Source organism: Myotis daubentonii, chromosome 14 (genome assembly GCF_963259705.1).
Source record: "Myotis daubentonii chromosome 14, mMyoDau2.1, whole genome shotgun sequence".
NCBI lineage: Eukaryota > Metazoa > Chordata > Mammalia > Chiroptera > Vespertilionidae > Myotis > Myotis daubentonii.
In genome coordinates, this window is record NC_081853.1 from 5,105,443 (window position 1) to 5,125,509 (window position 20,067).

Here is a 20,067-nt window from a genome sequence, read left to right on the forward strand (position 1 = left end):
TAAAAAAGAAGATGGGGTTCTCAATCAGAGAACCAAAAAAATAAAAATAAAAATAAAAAATAGGAGGACAGCATAGTGGAGCTGTGGGACAGTATGGAACTTAACAATATTTGTGTTGTAAGAGTACCAGAAGGAGAAGAAAGTGAATAAGGGATAGAGAACGTGTTTGAAGAGATAATGGAAGAAAACTTCCCTAACCTGGTGAAGGAAAAAGTCACACAAGTCCAGGAGGCACAGAGAGTCCCAAGGAAGAAGAACCTAGTCAGGCCCACACTGAGACACATAATAATTAAAATGCCAAAAATTAAAGCCAAAGAGAGAATCTTTTTTTAAAAATATATTTTATTGATTTTTTACAGAGAGGAAGGGAGAGGGATAGAGAGTTAGAAACATCGATGAGAGAGAAACATCGATCAGCTGCCTCCTGCACATCTCCTACTGGGGATATGCCCGCAACCCAGGTACATGCCCTTGACCGGAATCGAACCCGGGACCCTTCAGTCCGCAGGCCGACGCTCTATCCACCAAGCCAAACCAGTTAGGGCCAAAGAGAGAATCTTAAAGGCAGCAAGAGAAAAAGCAAATTGTTTTCTACAAAGGAGCTCCCATAAGGCTGTCATTTGATTTTTCATCAGAAACTCTATAGGCCAGAAGGAAATGGCATGAAGAATTCAAGGTAATGATAAGTAAGGATCTAAAACCAAGATTACTATATCCAGCAAGGCTATCATTCAAAAGAGATGGTGAAATAAAGAGCTTCCAGACAAAAAAAGGCTAAAGGAGTTTATTACCACCAAATCAGCACTGCAAAAAATGTTAAAGGGACTGTTGTAATGAGAAGAAGAAATAGAGATTGAGAAATATATGCATACAGAATTAAAATGGCAATAAATAAGTACCTGTCAATAATAACCTTAAATGTAAATGGACTAAATGCACCAATCAAAAGACATAGGTTAGCTGAATGGATAAAAAAGAACATGACCCAATTATATGCTGTCTACAAGAGACCCACCTCAGAACAAAAGACACACACAGGATGAGAGTGAAGGGATGGAAAAGATTTTTCCATGCAAATGGACACAAATAAAAGCTGTAGTAGCAATACTCATATACAGTAGGTCCTCGGTTACGTCGGAGATCCATTCCTATGGCATGACGTAATGCGATTTTCACCGTAAGTCGGAACCCACCTACGTAAACACCTACGTCACTCACATGGAGCACATACACAGCAGTAATGAAGTGAAAGAGTAAAAAAATTTGAAAGAAAGATAACAATTCCTGACCTTTACTGTGGTAAATAAACAATAAAAAACATAAAGCGCATATGTACATACATCGAAATGATGGAACTTTTTTTTAATAAATACTGTAAATGATAGATGGTGATGTAACCATGAAATGATGTACGTCAAGTCTGACGTAACCCGAGGACTGCCTTTATGACAAAATAGACTTCAAAATGCAGGCCATTATAAGAAACAAGAAAGGCCACTACATAAAACTAAAGGGATCGATCGAACAAGAGACTCTAACTCTGGTAAACATATGCATCCTATATAGGAGCACCTAAATATATAAAAATCTTCTGGAGGATTTTAAGGGAGAGATCAACAGCAATACAGTCATAGTAGGAGATTTTAACACCCCACTGACATCACTAAATAGATCTTCAGACAAAAAATTAACAAGGAAATAGTGACTCTAAATTACACATGGGATCAGATGGGTTTAATTGACATTTATAGAACATTTCACCCCGAAGCTGCACAATATACATTCTTCTCAAGTGCACATAGAACATTATCAAAGATAGACCACATGCTAGGGTACAAAACAAGTTTCTAAAAGTTCCAGAAGATTGAAATCATATCAAGCATTTTCTCAGATCACAATAAAATTAAAAATAAACTACGGGCCCTAACCAGTTTGGCCCAGTGGATAGAGCGTCGGCCTGCAGACTCAAGGGTCCCAGGTTCAATTCTGGTCAAGGGCATGTACCTTGGTTGCGGGCACATACCCAGAAGCGGGCGTGCAGGAGGCAGTTCATCCATGTTTCTCTCTCATCGATGTTTCTAACTCTCTATCCCTCTCCCTTCCTCTCTGTAAAAAATCAATAAAATATATTAAAAAAATAAACTACAGTAAAAACAAAAACATTAAAACATATGGAGGCTAAATAGCATGTTATTAAATAATTAATAGGTTACCAATGAGACCAAGAAAGAAATAAAAAACTTTCTGGAAACAAATGAATAAGAACACACAATAACCCAAAATCTCTGGGACACAGTGAATGCAGTCCTGAGAAGAAAGTCCATACTACTACAGGCTTACCTCAAAACACAAAAAAATTAATAATAAACTGTTTAACCCTACAACTTCAAGAATTAGAAAGAGGACAATCCCAGAGTTGCCCAGAGTAAGTAGAAAAGAAGGGAATAATAAAGATTAGAGCAGAAGTAAATGACATAGAGACTAAAAGAAATACAGTACAAAAAATCAATAAAACCAAGAGTTGCTTCTTTGAACAGATAAAAGAAATTGTTGAACCATTAGCCAGATTACTCAAGAAATAAAGAGAGAGGACCCAAATAAATAAAATCAGAAATGAAAGTGGAGAAGTTACCCCCAACACCACAGAAGTACAAAGGATTGTAAGAAAATAATATGAACAACTATATGCCAACAAGCTGGACAATGTGAAGGAAATGAACAAATTCATAGCAAAATACAATTTCCCAAAACTGAATCAGGAAGAATTAGAAAACCTGAATAGGCCAATAACAACAGAAGAAATAGAGTCAATAATAAAACAATCCCCAGCAAAAAAAAAAAAAAAAAGCCCTGGGCTGGATGGCTTCACAGGGGACTTTTACCAAACATTCAAACATCTATAGTCCTCAAACTATTCCAAACAATCCAAGAGGAAGGGCCACTTCCAAGCTCTTTTTAAGAGGCCAGCATTATCCTAATTCCAAAACCAGATAAAGACACTACAAAGAAAGAGAATTGCAGGCCAATATCCCTGATGAATATAAATGCTAAAATCCTCAATAAAATATTAGTAAATTGGATCCAGCAATATATTAAAAAGATCATATACCATGACCAAGTGAGATTTATTCCAGGGATGCAAGGCTGGTACAATAGTGACAAACCCATAAATGTGATATATCACATAAACAATTTGAGAGATAAAAAAAATCATATGATCATATCAACACACACAGAAAAAGCATTAGACAAAATTCAACACCTATTTTGATAAAAACTCTCAGCAAAGTGGGAACAGATAGATCATATCTCAACATAATAAAGGCCATATATGACAAACCTACAGCCAACATCATGATCAAAAATTAAAAGCATTTCCCCTAAGAACAGGAACAAGGCAGGGATGTGTGCTTTCACCACTCTTATTCAGCATAGTATTGGAACTCCTAGCCACAGCGATCAGATAAGAAGGAGAAATAAAAGGCATCCGAATTGGAAACAGGGAAGTAAAATTCTCATTATTCACAGATGACATTATATTATACATAGAAAATCCTAAAGACTCCACCAAAAAGCTACTAGATTTAATAAATGAATTAGGCTATGTAGCAGGATACAAAATTAACACCCAAAAATTGATGGCATTTTTATACACCAATAATGAATTCTCAGGAAGAGAAACTAAACAAACAATAATCCCATTTACCAATGCAACAAAAAGTTTAAGATACTTAGGAATAAACTTAACCAAGGAGGTAAAAGACTTGTACTCATAAAACTACAGAACATTGAAATAAGAGATAGAGGAAGTCTATACTGTGGTCATAGATTGGTAGAATTAACATCATTAAAATGTCCATACTACCCAAACAAATATACAGATTTAATGCAATCCCCATTAAAATACCAACAGCATGTTTCACAGACGTAGGACAAATACTCCAAAAATTTATATGGAACAACAAAAAAAAAACCCAGAATAGCTGCAGGAATCTTGAGAAACAAGTACAAAGTTGGAGGGATCACAATATCAGATATCAGGTTATACTACAAAGCCACTGTAAAAACAGCCTGGTACTGACATAAGAGCAGGTATATAGATCAATGGAACAGAACAAAGACCCCAGAAATCGAACAAAGCCATTATGCTTAATTAATATTTGACAAAGGAGGCAAGAGCATACAATGGAGCCAAGATAGTCTCTTCAATAAATGGTGTTGAGAAACTGGACAGATACATGCACAAAAGTGAAACTAGACCACCAACTTACACCATTCACAATAAACTCAAAATTGATAAAATACTTAAATGTATGTCATAAAACCATTCAAACCATAGAAAAAACCATAGCCACAAAATCTGAGACATCTCTTGTAGTAATATGTTTCCAGATGCATCTCCTAGGGCAGTGGTCGGCAAACTCATTAGTCAACAGAGCCAAATATCAACAGTACTTCTTCAAAATAGACTCACCCAGGCTGAAAACTGACTTCTGCACATGGGCCACAAAGTTTCAATCGCTCTGTACATGCGCGCCTGCACGTGGTATTTTGTGGAAGAGCCACACTCAAGGGGCCAAAGAGCCACATGTGGCTCGCAGTTGCCGATCACTGTCCTAGGGCAAGGGGAACTAAGGAAAAAATAAATAAATGGAACCACATAAAAATAAAAAGCTTCTGCACATCAAAAGAAACCATCAACAAAATGAAAAGGGGGCCCACTGTATGGGAGAGCATATTTGGCAATGACACATCTGATAAAAGTTTAATATCCAGAATATATATGGAACTCATACAACTTAACAAAAGGAAGACAAACAATCCAATTAAAATGGGCAAAGGCCTTAAATAGACATTTCTTCAAAGTGGGCATATAGATGGCCAGGATACATATGAATAAATGCTCAGAGTCACTTATCAGAGAGATGCAAATTAAAAAAAATTAAAACCTCACACCTGTCAGAATGGCTATCATCAAATCAAAAATGACAAGTGCTGGCAAGGATGGAAAAAAGGGAACTGTAGTACACTGCTGGTGGAAATGCAGACTGGTGAAGCCACTATGGAAAATAGAAAATAGTATGGGGTGTCCTCAAAAAATTAAATATGGAACAACCATTTGACCCAGTGATCCCACTTCTAGAAATATATCCTTAGAATCCCAAAATACCAATCAGAAAGAATGCATGCACCCCTATGTTTATAACAGCACATTTTACAATAGCTAAGATCTGGAAACAGCCCAATTGCCCATCAGTAGATGAGTGGATAAAAAAGCTGTAAGTAATTTACACCATGGAATATTATGCAGCAGTAAAAAGAAGGATCTCTTACCCTTTGCGACAGCATGGAGGGACCTGGAGAGCATTATGCTAAGTGAAATAAGTGTCAGAGAAAGACAAGTATCACATAGTCTCACTCATATGTGGAATCTAATGAACAAAGTAAACTGATCAATGGAGTGGATCCAGAGACAATGGAAGCATGGAACAGAGTGCGGAATCTCAGAGGGAAGGTAGAAGGTGGGTGGGTGGGAAGAGATCAGCCAAAGAACTTGTATTCATATATGCGTAACCAATGGACACACAGGATGGTGAAGGTCTGGGCTGGAGTTGGGGATGAGCTAGAATGGGTCAGTGGGGGAAAAGGGGACATAGGTTATATTTCAATAATAAAAATTTAATTACAGAAAGGATAGTTGTTGAGGGAAAGGTGTAGTGGTGACCAATTGAACACGGAGACAGAACGTGGAAGATTGTGCTCGGCTCTTCTGTGTGACTCCCACGTGTGGGCAGCCCCCCTACCTCTGTCCTCTCCCTCCTACCTTTCTCCAAGTTTATTGTGGGTTCCTTCAGTAGCTCTTCCACCTCCTCCACTAAATCAAATCAGAACAAAACAAAGCAAACCCACACACATACAGCTCTTTGCCCTTCAACAACAAACCATGAAACAAGTGGACAAAAACAAAAGAAAAAAATCCCAAAGCACCTTTACTCCTTTCCCCAAACACCCCTTTGCTTTTTTCACTCTTCTGAGTTGTTGTCTCTTCCAGGAAGTTCTCCAGGGTTACAGTGGTCCTTGCAGATCTTACTCTCCTTGACATGGTTAAAGGTCTTTATTTCTATTATTCCAAAAGGCAGTGCCAAATCTTATTGACTGACTTTCTTTGTTGCTCCATGTATGTTTGTCTTTTCCAGTTAGATTGTCACTTCTTGATAGATATAAATTGGTCGTATTGATTCTCCCCAACATGTCCTGGTATATCGCCAGTGCCCAAATGCTTTCAGTATATACAGGCTGAGTATTTTGAGCATCTAAATCGCCTGGGGAGCATTGATAGATTGTAGCGTGGACTTGTGCTACAGAAGTAACAGGGAGAGCCAACAATTATGGGATCACGTTATGCTCTTGTGTTTATGGAGTGTAGTATTCATATAAACAATTACCATTTCACTTAGAAGCTATGAGTATATTTTAAAAATTTAAATGCCATTTAGTGTGATATTTTTATTTAATTATATAGTATCTTTTGTTTATTTAAGGATAGTTATATTTTTATTCTATTTATAAATATGGCTTTATTAAAAAATTAAAACAGACTTATAATAAAAACATCATAGGTAATGTTAGTACTGTCAAAATACTATTTTTTTGCCACAGGGGGGCACTGTTGTCAAACAAAAGATGATTTTAAGTTGAAAATTTAATAAAGGTTTAAATTAAGCTTTTTAAGAATCATTTATCCAGTTAATGGATTAAAATGGCCAATATTATCTGCAATGAGCCTTGTCTTCTTATTTAATCCTGCGGAAGCTGAATTGACTGTGTATGTATGTCCATGAGCTGTATGTCATTAATAGCTGAGTCACACTGTATTTTCCCTAAAATGCTCTGAGAGTCACAGCGGGAAGGTGGGCAGGTAGCCGAGCCATGTTTGCTCACAGGGAGGAACTTGGCGAGCATTGTGGTAAATGGGAGTGAAACAGAGACGACTCAACAAACACGTTTACGCCACGGCGTGCAGGGCGTCGTGCTGGAGGTGACGGCACAGGAGAAATACAGGACCATCCCTCCCTCCAGAGGTTTGTCTGAGGTCTGGTTACGCAAGCGAAATGATGAAAGCAGTAGACGTGCTGTTACTGATTTTTCTGCACAACTTACTTTATTTGTTATGAATATTCTTTTTTCTTTCAATTTTATTTTGTGTTAGTTTTGGTGTACAGTGTAGGGGTTAGACAGTCATATACTTTGCCTAGTGTTCCCCTCAATATTCCCAGTACCTCAACTGGGACTATACAGAGTTACCGCAACACTAGTGACTCTATTTCCTTTGCTTTGCTTAACATCCCTCTGACTTTTGAATATTCTTTATGCGGAATTAAGTCATCACATAAAAACTTTTTAGATAAAAGTTCAAGTGCTTGGCAACTTGTGGGAAGCCTCCAAAATATGTTGGCTATTTATTATGTTAAATAAAATTCTTGAACACTGTGTTTTGATTATTTGAGTAATGAGAAATGAGAGGAAAATTTCCAATTAAAACCTGGTCTAATGAAAAGAAAGAAAGCCTCTGCAGTAAGGGTAATTGGGCCTGGAGAGATTTATGGCTGAATTGCCTTTACCGCTCACCTTTGTTCAGCCCAGACTGGGCAGTGCCCCTGGGACACAAGCTGTGGAGTCGCACGGGGCGCCCTGGAGTTGGTGAGTGCATTTTACTTTGTGTAGCTTGCTCTTTTGTATGTAGGCTCTCAGCGAGCCATGATCACTCAGTGAGGATTGCTTTGGGCTCTTCATGGTCAGTGGGAGGCGGGGCTTTTCCTTATTAACAAAATGCACTGTTTGCCCATCTTCCAAAAGAAAGCAATACATCACTGCACTGAACTAGGGTAGTTTTAGGACTTTCACAGTTCTTAAAACGACAAGAGTGTGAACCTTATAAAAATGCAGTATGCTTTTTATTTTATGGAAATCATTGCCGACTGGAAGAGCCTTTTAAAAGAACTGTCTACCACTAATTTAGATGAGACGGCATTGGTAACACCTGAGATGCCATTTACAAAATTCTTTAATACTAATAGACACGCTTATCTTCTTTAATGGCTCATTTATAACAGCGTGTTGTAAAGTGGTTCAGTAGTAAATTCTTCATAGATGTTTTCAAGCAAGCAATAGAAAAGCAATTTATTGCCCTTTTGATGTGGCTTGTTGGCTGAGCATCAACCTATGAACCAGGAGGTCAGGGATGATTCCCAGTCAGGGAACATGCCCAGGTTGTGGGCTTGATCTCCAGCAGGGGGCATGCAGCAGGCAGCCAATCAATGATTCTCTCTCATCATTGATGTTTTTTTATCTCTCCCTCTCTGAAATCAATAAAGATATATTTTTTAAAAAGAGCAATTTATGACATGTATGTACCCTATTCTGTCAGAAAAACGTGCATACTTTAACATCTGATGTGACTGTGCTGTAAATTACAAAGCAATCCGTGCGCCTTGGGGTGATGTGAGAGTTGAGTGTGGCTCCAATCGCGTATCAGTGCTCGGCAGACAGGCACAGAAGCAGCACACTCTCAGGTATAAGAAGGTCGGTGGTACTGGTCTTATTTCAGATTAAGTTGGTTGAGACAGATTGTAGAGGATTTTGTATACTTCTCGGAAAAGCTGAAAATTTCTGGAAGACAGTTCACTGTGGTTGTGTTACTTAAGCAACTGGAAATGGACCCATCTTTTCTCATTTCCGTCTGAAGAAATGGTGCGTTATCTTACGTAGGCAACTTCCAGTTGTTGGACACCACATGGCTCCGTGAGACCCTCGTCTCACCCCTTTCCACTCACAGAACTCGTTTCCACTCCCCAAATGCAGGAGCTCGCTTATGAAACATTGCTCACGTCTAGCACCTTTGTCTTGATTGAGTAGAAATTAGTGTGGAGAAATGACTTACCACAGTCTCTAAACTCTTAGGGGCGTGACTGCCACATCATTAGCTGTTAGAATTGTTCCTGCTGTGACCTGAAGTCACCAGGCATCCCAGTCGGCCCTTCCCCGGAGGTCAGATGCAGTGATGGTGAGTCTGGCAGGAGCTAATTATTGACCCACTGAAGCGGTGATGCAAGCGGAGCCTGGGACCTCCCGGGAGAGGACTGGGCCTGGGAGCCGCCCAGCAGAGGCGGCTGGAGGGCAGTGCTGTTCAGCAGCGTGAGGTCTGTCTGCTTTGCCTGCAAGCCAGTCTGCTGGCTGTTTTGAATGGGAGTTTGGGGAAATGAGCGTGAGTGGCACAGAGGAAAGTCCCTTTCCTCATTTGTTCCAGTGCTGAATTCCTCCCCGGAGCTCGGCGGCCTTGCGCTCTGGTGGTGGGTTTTCACTTGGGGATACTTCTTCTGTTGATTGTTTAGAGCAGTGGTTCTCAACCTTGGCTGCACATTAGCATCACCTGGGAATCTTTTTAAAATCCTGATTTCTGGGCCTCATCCTCTGGAAATTCTGTTTCTTTGTTACTAATGTTGTGGCCCCACCCCATAACAAAGAAACAGAATTTCCAGAGGATGAGGCCCAGAAATCAGGATTTTAAAAAGATTCCCAGGTGATTCTAATGTGCAGCCAAGGTTGAGAACCACTGGTTTAGAGTCAGAGGGAGGGAGGGTGAGAGAGACAGTCACACACCGCTTGGTTGCCTCCTGCATGCTGACCTGGAATTGAACCCAGGGTCCTACAGTGCTTGGGCCAATGCTCTAACCAGCAAGCTACATGGGCCAGGGCTCTAGAATTCTTGCTTGTTTGGTCTTAATTAGGAAAATGATGTAAACCTTTAATGAATCTGCAGCAAATCAGAACCACTATTTTTCACCAGCTTTTCAGAGATGGCAAAACTTATTTAGAGGTTAATATAAAATACCTTAGGTTCCAAGCCAGAATCTGGTAGCAAATTCAGCCCAGTTGCCTATACACATTTGTCCACAGACGGAAGTTTCATCTACATGATCAGCATCTTGCATTCCAGAAGAAAGATAGATTTATTTTCAGTCTATTTGCTAAAGCATGAGAGGGGACTTTGGAAATAATTTCTACAACTGAAACAGTAGTGCCTTGTGCTGGGTGGCTGGAGTGTGAGTCCTGACTTAGGCCCTTGCTACCTGAGCGACGCTGGGCAGGTCACTGCTCTGTGCCTTACTTCCCTCGTCTGTATGTCAGCATATAAGTAAATCTATTTTAAGTGAATTAATATTTTACGGTGCTTAACGCAGTGCTTGGCCCATAGTAGGCATGATGTGCATGCTTTATCAATGCAAACAAACAAGCCTGCTCTGGGGCTTGGGCGAATTCTCAGAGAAGGAAGTAACCAGACCACTCCAGCTATCACCTCTCCTCCTTGTTTAGCATCGGAAATTAATAATCATTTTAGAGTATCTTATGAACTGACGCCTTATAAGAATATTTAATATCTTATTGTGATATGATTTCCAACTTAATGAAAAGTTGAAAAAATAGAAAAATAACTCTCATATACCCTTCACCTGGCTTTACCAATTGCTTACGTTTTGCTCATTTGTTTTCTCATTAATTAATTAATTTTTCTTCCTCCCTTTCTTTCCCCTTTCCTCCCTTCTCTCTCTTTTCTCTCAGAATCATTTGGAAGTTGGAGATATTTGACCCTTTATTATTAAATATTTCAGGTTGTATTTTTTTTAAATAACAAGGACATTTTCTTTCCTGACTATAGAATAATGATCAAAATCAGGAAATTTAATGTTGACACAAAACTAATTTAATCTGTCATCTATATTTAGAATTTGTTAATTGTCCCAATAATGTCCTTTATAGCTATATCTGTATTATTTGTTGTATGTACTTATGTTTGTATGTATGTATGTGTATGATTATGTATATGTTCACATGTGTGTTTGTGTGTATGTGTATGTATGGGTGTATGTGTGTGGTGTGTGCAGTTCATTCTGAGGATAACTCTGTATGTATGTATTTTTCACCCAAGATCCAATGTAGGATCACAATTGCACTTAGTTTTTATGTGTCTATCCTTTATTTGAGAATATTCCTCACATGTATGTGTGTATGTTTGCATATATATATACATGCATGCATCTTACGTGTACACACACATATCTATTTGACACTTTTTAAGAATACAGAGCAATTCTGTTGCCGAATGCTCTCAAATTTAAATTAGTCTGATTTTAATTCATGATTAGATTCAGGTTTAAGATGATTGTGTCGGACAATTTCAAAAGGAACTGGGATATTTCATCGTTGTAGGCTTTTAGAACGACAATGAGAACTTGATGCGGTACAGATTCATGTGTGGAGGGAGGTGGGTGCAAGGAAATGGACATGAGCGAGATTCTGAGGGTGTTTATCTGTAACGAGTAAATAACTGTGTTCCCAAAGAGGAACATAGGGAGTTGTCCCCTCTGGTAGTGCAGGCAAGTAGATAAAAAGAAAAGAAAGGTGAAGCCTCTGTATTCATTCCTTGGTAAGAAACCAGTGTGGGCAGCACCCTTCCTTGTGGCAGCAGACATGGATTCAACACCCGAAGAAGGATCCCCGCCTCGGCAGCTCAGTTACTTGGTGCCAGGACACACGAACGGGCATTCGCTCCTGTTGTAGCGGAGGGACTCTCTCCACACAAGGTGGGAGATGAAAAGGGTAGCCCAGTCTCCAAATGCTGAGCCTCTTTAATTCATTCTGAGAATCAGTGGACACATTAACAATTTTTTCAGTCTCGATATGGTCAGTATCTCTCATCATTGAAAATATTAGACAAGTGACTTTGGAAGCAGACTGGGAGGAAGGGCGGTGCTATTGCTGGGACACAGCAGAGAGAAATGAAATGACGGGAAGGAAATGCTTTCGGTTTCATGCACAACATTTTTGATGGTATTGGACGTGCTAACATTTGGAAGTGACAAGAGTTACTCCTTTCCTGTAAGTGTCTAGGGTCTATGGTGGGACATCTGACTGAGTGAGTTACTGCTCAGCCTAAAATTAAACTCCTGGCTTTGTGTCTGGCATATGAACCATTAGGTCACATTTCTTCTCACTGATGGATCCATGTTTTAATGAATTGAAAAAAGAATCCCCAGTGGCTCTTTCTGTGTGAAGAAAACAAGATAAATATTAGCTAGGAAAGGTCAATTTGGTTTCCAATATTGTGGGGAGTTCATTATGGGTTCTGATGAATTATACTGTGTATTTCTTTCCGATAAGAGAAGGTCACATTGTGCTCTTGGGTGGACATCAGGACAAACATATTTAATAAAGTTGCGGTGTCTGGGAGATGAGCACTGTCAGTGTTTTTGAATCCCTTATATTTATACAGTTACAGCCACTTTCCTCTGGTTGAGCTGATCCCTCACCGCCTCTCTCTCCTGCAGCCCCACAGGCCACACGCCTGCTACTGAACGTGTTCTCTAGGCACACGTGCATTTATCTTCAGGGCTGTCTACAGAAGAGACAAATCTCAGCTGTGCTTTGGGGCAGGTTTGAACGGGCTAGGCAGGATTCTACAGTAAGTAGGCTTTGTGGCAAGAATGATTTCTATATTGTATTTGCACCTTTAATATCTACTGACACACATGATTATTTCTCGTTGATCTCCACCATGGGAGGGACGCATTTAACTTAGCAACGTTAAAAGGGGTATAGTTTCACGGTCCATTTGTTGTTGAGATGCCTTTGGTTTAGAACCATCTGAGTTCTCTTTGTAAGAATGTTTTTGCTGGATAGCAAAGGCCTGTTAGGTCTGGGCACTAAGGGGGCGCGTCGAGTGTCAGTTCTGGTATTGACAATGTCCTTTGGACTTTGCTGTGGTGTTTTCTACTGGAACCACTTTTGCCCTCTGCCTCCCATCAACATGTTTCCAAAAGCGTCCTTGCTGATGGTTTAGCATCGTCTGGGTTTATGTCTCCTAACGTTAGGAGGTTAGATCTTCCTGCTGGCTCATCCACTGCTCTGTGAGTGTGGCAGGTTGCCGAGCTCTTGGGAATGGATCATCCCCAATTCCGTTTTCCACCCTTGGTTAAGGAAACGAGAGAGGGGAAATTTGCATCATGAATGGTTTTGGAGTCTCGGTCAAATTTTGAATGCTGTTGAGGGAACTTTTACTTTAAAATTGTATTCTGTTAACTAATATGTGGCTAGTTAATGAGTGTGGAATTTTGTATACCGCCGCATACTTAGGACACTTCACAGATGTATATGTGCTTGGCTGTGTACCACTTGCCTGAAACTGCAGGCATAATTGTAAAAAACATTATTTTGCTACTGGAAATTTGTATCATTTCAACATAAAAATGCTAATGGCTTCCTGTTTTCTTTTTTGAAGTAGGTCTTCCAAGCTAAGATAACTATCTGGAACTGCAGAAATGGTTGGTCCTCTCTACAAATGGGAATTGTAGTCACTCCGAAATACATCCTGAAATAATTGTTTCCCTGGAACCAGAACTTATGAAGTGTCCAAGGTAAAATAATTCTAACACTATTTAGAGCTGATATCGTTACGAAGCACTAAGAATGTAGCAAAATGGAGTAGCCGAGAGTTGATGATTCTTTATAAAAGCCTTCCTTTACATTTAATTTTTGGGACTTTGGGGAATTATAGTTTTTTAAGTTTTAGTTCTCATCTTTGAAATTATTTCAGTTTGTAAAGCAGTGTCTGGCTGTTCAGTGGGGTGCGATTTTTAAGATAAACCAGTTTTGTTTCACGTTTGGAGAAAACGTTCAGTGGAGAGAATTGAAGCTGAAGAAGCACAGTAGGTGAGAGGTTAGGAGTCCTTTATTGGGGGCCTGGATTATTGAATGAAACGAGGAATTGCTGAATTGTGGCCCCTCATCCCCAAGCATCTCTCTAGGAATCATGGCTTTATTAAGTCAATACTTGTTCTAGGCCCTGGGGCCTTGCTGCTACTCACCAGGAAGAGTCACCCACATAGGAAGGTGGAGCAGGGAACATCGCCCGAGACTGGAATGGCTGCTCATGAGACTTGATTTGGAATTTGTTGTTAGGATCTTGCTGGGAAGACAGAACCATTCTGAGGATGTGGGACAGAGAGAACTGAACTCAGGGAACTGGTTGCACATGTGACAGGAGAGTCAGGGAGGTCAGTCTGCAGATAGGGGGCAGCCCCGACCTTAGCAATAGTAGGAAGCTGCTCCCATCCTGGGGCTGGAGGAACCAGGAAGGAAGTGTTTGCGGCTCCTGGGGGAAGGGACCTTCAGTGGGATCTGGCACATGGAGGAGAAACGGCCAGCTCTTAGGTCCTGCCCAAGACAGAGGCTGCTTCAGAGGGAGACTGAGTCTCAAATCAGTGAGCAATATGATACCTTTTCAATAAGATCGATTTGACTAAGTTGTGAGAGGCAGGGAGAGGAGAGGAGAGGAGAGGAGAGGAGAGGAGAGGAGAGGAGAGGAGAGGAGAGGAGAGGAGAGAGAAAAGAGAGAGAGAAAACGGACGAATGCTTGGCAGAGAAGGCTCCTGTAGATGGCCCCGGCCCCCGAGGCTGTGTCCCCTGCAGCACAGAATCAGGGTCCTGGCTGAGGCTCTGTGTACCAGCAGGCGGTTCCTAGACCCGTCCTTCCTTCCAGGACTCCCTCAGGACCGTGCCCCCAGGGTTACCTGAACAGAGTCCAACCCCATGAGCCATGTCTTGGTTGAGTTTATACATCTTGTATATGAGGAGTGGGTTCCTTGGATCCACTGGGTGGATTATATTATCAGGGACCCCATGGCATCTGGGCCAGCCAGAGCCCAATACCACTGCAGTCTCCAATCCCAAGTGCCCTGACTTTTGCTTGAAAAAGTTAATTAAAAAAAGAGCAAACAAAAAGCTAATCAAGTTCTAATTTCCCTATACTATACAAAAGGGCAGGAAATTGGGGGGTAGTGTGCATTTTCCCCCCATTGGGTTTATTTTTAACTCTTGGTTTAAATGTTGTTGTTTTTTGGTGTGCATTTTTTTATAATTTCTTTTTATTTACTTTCCTGGGTTTGTTTTAGAATAGACCACACAACCACATTTGTGAACTGAATTGTCTTTGAACAACTGTTTTGATGAAGTTAATTAAGTTTATGTATTTATTTTGTCAGGTTTATTGAGATGTATTTGTCACATAACATTGTGTATGTTTAAGGTGTACAACATGTCGCCTTGATGTCTGTGAACTACAAAATGATGCCACTGTGGCATTAGCTGCCTCCTCCATCCCTCCCACAGACCCTTTTATTGTGTGTGTGTGTGTCTGTGTGTGTGTGTGTGGTGAGGACACTGACGACCTCCTGTTGTAGCCACGTTCACCTGTATGATGCAGTGTCATTAGCTGTAATCCTCATGTTCCATATGAGATCCCAAAACTTGTTCATTTCATCACTGGGACTTTAATCCCTACATCTTGCCCTTTCCTCACCCAGGCCCTGGTAACCACTCTCTGCTCTCTATTTCTGTGGGTTTGTCTTTTTTAGATTCCACATATACGTGGTATCAAAGCGTATTTCTCTTTCTCTGTCTGACGTGTTCACTTAGCATAATGCCATTAAGGTCCATCCAAATTGAGGCCTTCCTTTTCTCTCAGGGCTGAACAATATTCATACATATGTACACACTCTGTCTTCTTTATCCATTCATCTGAGATGTCCATATGAAGTTCATTTCTGTTCACCTGTACTTGCCCATATTCCCATCAAACTTTGAGATTCATTTAATCAGCTACGAGGCCAGTCTTCTAGGATTCATAGTCAATGAAACCAGGACAAAGCTCTTGGGCTGGGTGTGAACATTTCTGTGGTTTCTTTCAGGTGCAGAAACCTGTATAATTATTTGAATTCCCCCTCGCTGTGTAGCTTTCAAATCCTATGATATAAAACGGTACGTGACCCCCGTGCTCTGTCAGGCAACCCGAGCTGCACCAGGGGGATTCATAAAGAGACTTCGCACCCAGGCATGTTGCTAACCTGGAAAACTCTTAATTATAAAAGGTGTTTACTGAAAATTGGGTTACTGCACAGCGCAGATAAGGTGTGATTAGCCCTCAGCCCACCTCCCCTGGACCGTGCTTGCCAAAGAGCCTGCTTCACGGGCTCGCCCTGCTCTCTGTCCTTCTCCCTAGGATGAGAGTTTCTGGGAAGGCAGTCTGGCCACCGCACTGGCTCTTTCTGGCCTCCGTGTTGATCATCTGCTGTGAGTTGATGTCCGCCTCCAGCCTGCACCCCTGGGGACTCGCAGGTAGGCCCTTTACACCCATTATGTTCTGATGAGGCCACTTAAGAAAATCCTGTCAGAGTCAGAGTTCATGTTAGCCGAGGTCATGGACAGGAGCTCTTGGTGGCATGTGACTCACCAGAGGAAGCGCGAAGCCCAGCGGAGTCAAGCATTTAAAGGTTTGGTGCTTAAGGAGTGTCGTTCAGGCACCTTTGCTTTCCAGGCTCTCCTTCTCTCTTTGCCTTTCCTGACTATAGTCCCATTTTTGTAGTGATTTTTAAAAGAAATCCAAAAAAGCAGCAGCACTTTATTATTATTTTAGTAAGTAAATGAAATTCATCTTTATTTTTAAAACAACTCATAACTTATGAGTTGTTTTAAAAATAAAGATGAATTTCATTTACTTACTAAAATAATTTAATTAAGAAAATTAAGAAAATTTACTCTTTCAATTACAGTTGACACTCAAGATTATGTGAGTTTCAGGTGTACAGTAGAGAGGTTAGACAGTTAAATAATTTAAGAAGTGGTTCCCCCGGTGAGTCTAGTACCCACCTGACCCCGTACACAATGTTGCAATATTACTGACTACATTTTTTATGCTTTATTTCACATTCCTGGGACTATTTTGTAATTACCAATCTGTTATTCTTAATTCCTTCAGCTTTTTCACCCAGTCCCCCAACCCCCTTCTCCTCTGGCAGCCATCAAAAGATAGTTTGTTCTCTATCTTTTATTTAGTTTCCAAATATAAGTGAAAGCATATGACATTTGTCTTTGTCTGTCCAACTTGTTTCACTTAGCGTAATACCCTCTAGGTTCATCCATGTTGTCGCACATTCTTTTGTTATGGCTGAGGGACACTCCATGTGTAAATGTACCAGCTTTTTTTTTATCTCCTCATCTACTGGTGGGCACTGGGGCTGTGGCCATGTCTTGGCCACTGTAAATGCCACTTTGCAGCACTTCATTGGTGTGTATGTGTTCCCGCAGCCTCATTCGAAGGCAGAACATCTTTGTTATGAACTTAAAGTGTACGGGGCTCTAGCAAGGGAGCTTTCAGATAATTCAAGGCCCTTTCAAGATGTGGGGAGAAGATGATGGATGGTTTTTTAAAAAAGAAGAAAGAAAGAAAAGCAAAGAAAAGGACTGCCTCTTTTGCAGGGGACCTAAATGGATTGTCTAAAATTTTAGAGACTCATTCTGAAAATTTCTAGTGAGACCCATGTTTATGCTTTGCTTATTTCTAAAGAAAGATTAATCAGTTATGCATCGCTCTCTCTGTGTTTCTCTCTGCCTTTTCTCGTTACATATATGTTTAAAGTGACACCGACTTGGAAACGCCCTAATAAATTGCATTTTCCTGAGTAAGTTATATTTATCAGTAGACTCGCTGCCAGACACTTAATTGTCTCTGCTTTGGTTATTTGAGGTGACAGTCCCAGGCATGTTTTGACTTCTTAGTGAAAGAATGAAGCTTGAACCAAAATCCATGTAAGTGTCAAAGCTATAAAGTCCTTCTTCAAAAGGTCTTGAATATGGAGTTTATTAGATATCCTTACCCTCAAACATAGCTTTTTTCTTAGTTATTGTGAGAAATGCTCACCTATCCCAATTAAAAGAACAGACTTGGAGACAGAAGTATGACTAAAGCGAGGACTAGTAGATGAGGGGATAAAAAAGCTGTGGTACATTTACACACGGAGTGTTCCTAGGCCATAACAAAAGAATGTGCGACAACGTGGATGAACCTAGAGGGTATTACGCTAAGTGAAATAAGTTGGACAGAGAAAGACAAGTGTCATATGATTTCACTTATATTTGGGAACTAAAGAACAAAATGAACAAAGCCAAATTAGTTCTCGAGAGTGGGTGTCGGCCAGTGATACAGGCACACCTGGGGCGGTGATCACAGCCTATTTATCCCCAAGGTGCGAGAGTCCCTCCTCTGGTTCCTCATTGGTTGAGTACTACGGGGTTAACAGTTTCCTCATATGTCACCTAGGTCTTGCTGTCTCCCATTGGGCCATTTAAAAATGGGCTGAGCCCTTTTCTAGTTGCCTCCACCTCCTGTCTAGTTGAGGCAGGCGCCTGAGGTGGGGGGTGGGGGAGATATCCACCATGCTGCTGGCCCTTGTCCACCGTTCTTTGTTCTTACATCCTCTTCCCTCCTCCCTACATTCTGTTTGCCCTGGGGAAACGCAGTAACCGTTTCCATTAGATGCTGACTCTGTTGGAGATGGATCCCAGAGGCCTATTTCCTACAGTTATTATATTTTAAGTTAAGACATACTTTTAGGCTCAAAATGATTTTTAAAATCTCTCATGACTCAATTTTCACCCCTCAAGCTCCAGTTTCAAGAAGACAAGAACAGTAATGATGGACATTTTAAGGAGTCAGCATATAGTCCCTACCAGCTGGCTGCTGCGAGGCGCCCCTAGCTGGTATTGTGCTGCGTGTTTCGATGAGCTGCTTCTCCAGGATGGAGTGCTGGGTGTCCTCAGTCTGACCTGTTCAATGCACGTCTCTTTTCCTGGTGCTGCTGAGGGTCAGGCTGGTGAACAGGCCATTTCAGGGGAAAGGTTAGCAACGGCAGACTCCCAGGTGCCCAGGAACTGGGCCCGAGAGATTGTGCTGAGAGTGGCTGCAACTTGAAAGAAACAGAGGACACGGTTTGAGTTGTATGTGTGTGGCAGTCTTTGTTTCATACCAGAGCCCTTTGACTTTGGGGAAGGTAGGACTATAGGGATAAATACAAATGACGATTAGAATGATATACACCGTTAAGTGTGTAATAACACCATGTTTAAGGAAGCAGGACATATCTGACTCAAAATGCTAACCATCATCTGAGCCTTCAGTGGGTTGTAATCCTTTTGCTATTGGAGGGTCTTGCTTGGGTATGAAGGAAAAAATGCATTATCTGCGAAGCACAGTAAAGCGAAGCTCAATAAAATGAGGCAATCTGTGTGTGTGGATGCGTGCATGTATTTTATATGTGTGTACATGTGCATGCATGTGCATGAGTATATGCACACACATGTCCATGTGCATATGTTTGCATGAATGTGCATGCATGTGTACATGTGCATGCATGTGGACATATATGCATGTCTGTGTGCCAGTGGGCACGGGCGTATATGTATGTGCATATGCACATGCACGTGTATATGCGTATATGCGCACATGCACATGTACACATATGCATGTGCATGTGTATATGCATGCAATATACGCATATGCATATACTTATATATATGCATGCATGGACATGTGTATGCATGCATGTATACATGTGCATGCATGTGTATGTGTATGAATGTGCATATGCATGTGCATGTTTATGAGTATGTATGAATGCATGTATATGTATGTTTACATGCATGTGAACGTGTACATGCATATGTGTATAAGTGTATGTGTATGCGTGTGTACATGTATATATGTATGTCTACAGAATGTATCCATGCATGCATGTACACACACATGTGCATGCACATATGTACACACATGTGTATGCACATATGTACACACATGTGTATGCACATATGCACACATGCATGTGCACGTGCACATGTGTATATATGACTGTGCATGCATGCATGTACACATATATGTTTGCACTGCATGAATGTGCATGCATACATGCATGTGTGTATGAATGTATGTGTATATGTGTGTGTGAATGTGTGTCTCTGCATGTAATTGTGTGTTTGTGTGTGTCTCTGCATGCATGTGTGTATGTGTATATGTTTGTATGTGTACATGTGTATGTGTGCAGAGACTTATTGTAAGTCTGGCTCACACAACTATGGAGTCTGGGAAGCCTAATGATCTTCAGTCGCAAGCTGAGGACCCAG

General features: G+C 40.8%; 1 protein-coding gene across 2 annotated transcripts in view; it reads left to right on the forward strand.

The window, feature by feature from the left end:
• TAFA4 (TAFA chemokine like family member 4) overlaps positions 1-20,067 on the forward strand; it is a 155,255-nt gene that overhangs the window by 34,755 nt on the left and 100,433 nt on the right. For both annotated transcript variants that reach the window (XM_059663019.1, XM_059663018.1), the window contains exons 2-3: positions 13,340-13,472; positions 16,115-16,230. In XM_059663019.1, the coding sequence (XP_059519002.1) occupies positions 13,459-13,472; positions 16,115-16,230 (130 nt within the window). In that variant the 5' untranslated portion in view covers positions 13,340-13,458. The remainder of the gene's footprint in view (positions 1-13,339; positions 13,473-16,114; positions 16,231-20,067) is intronic.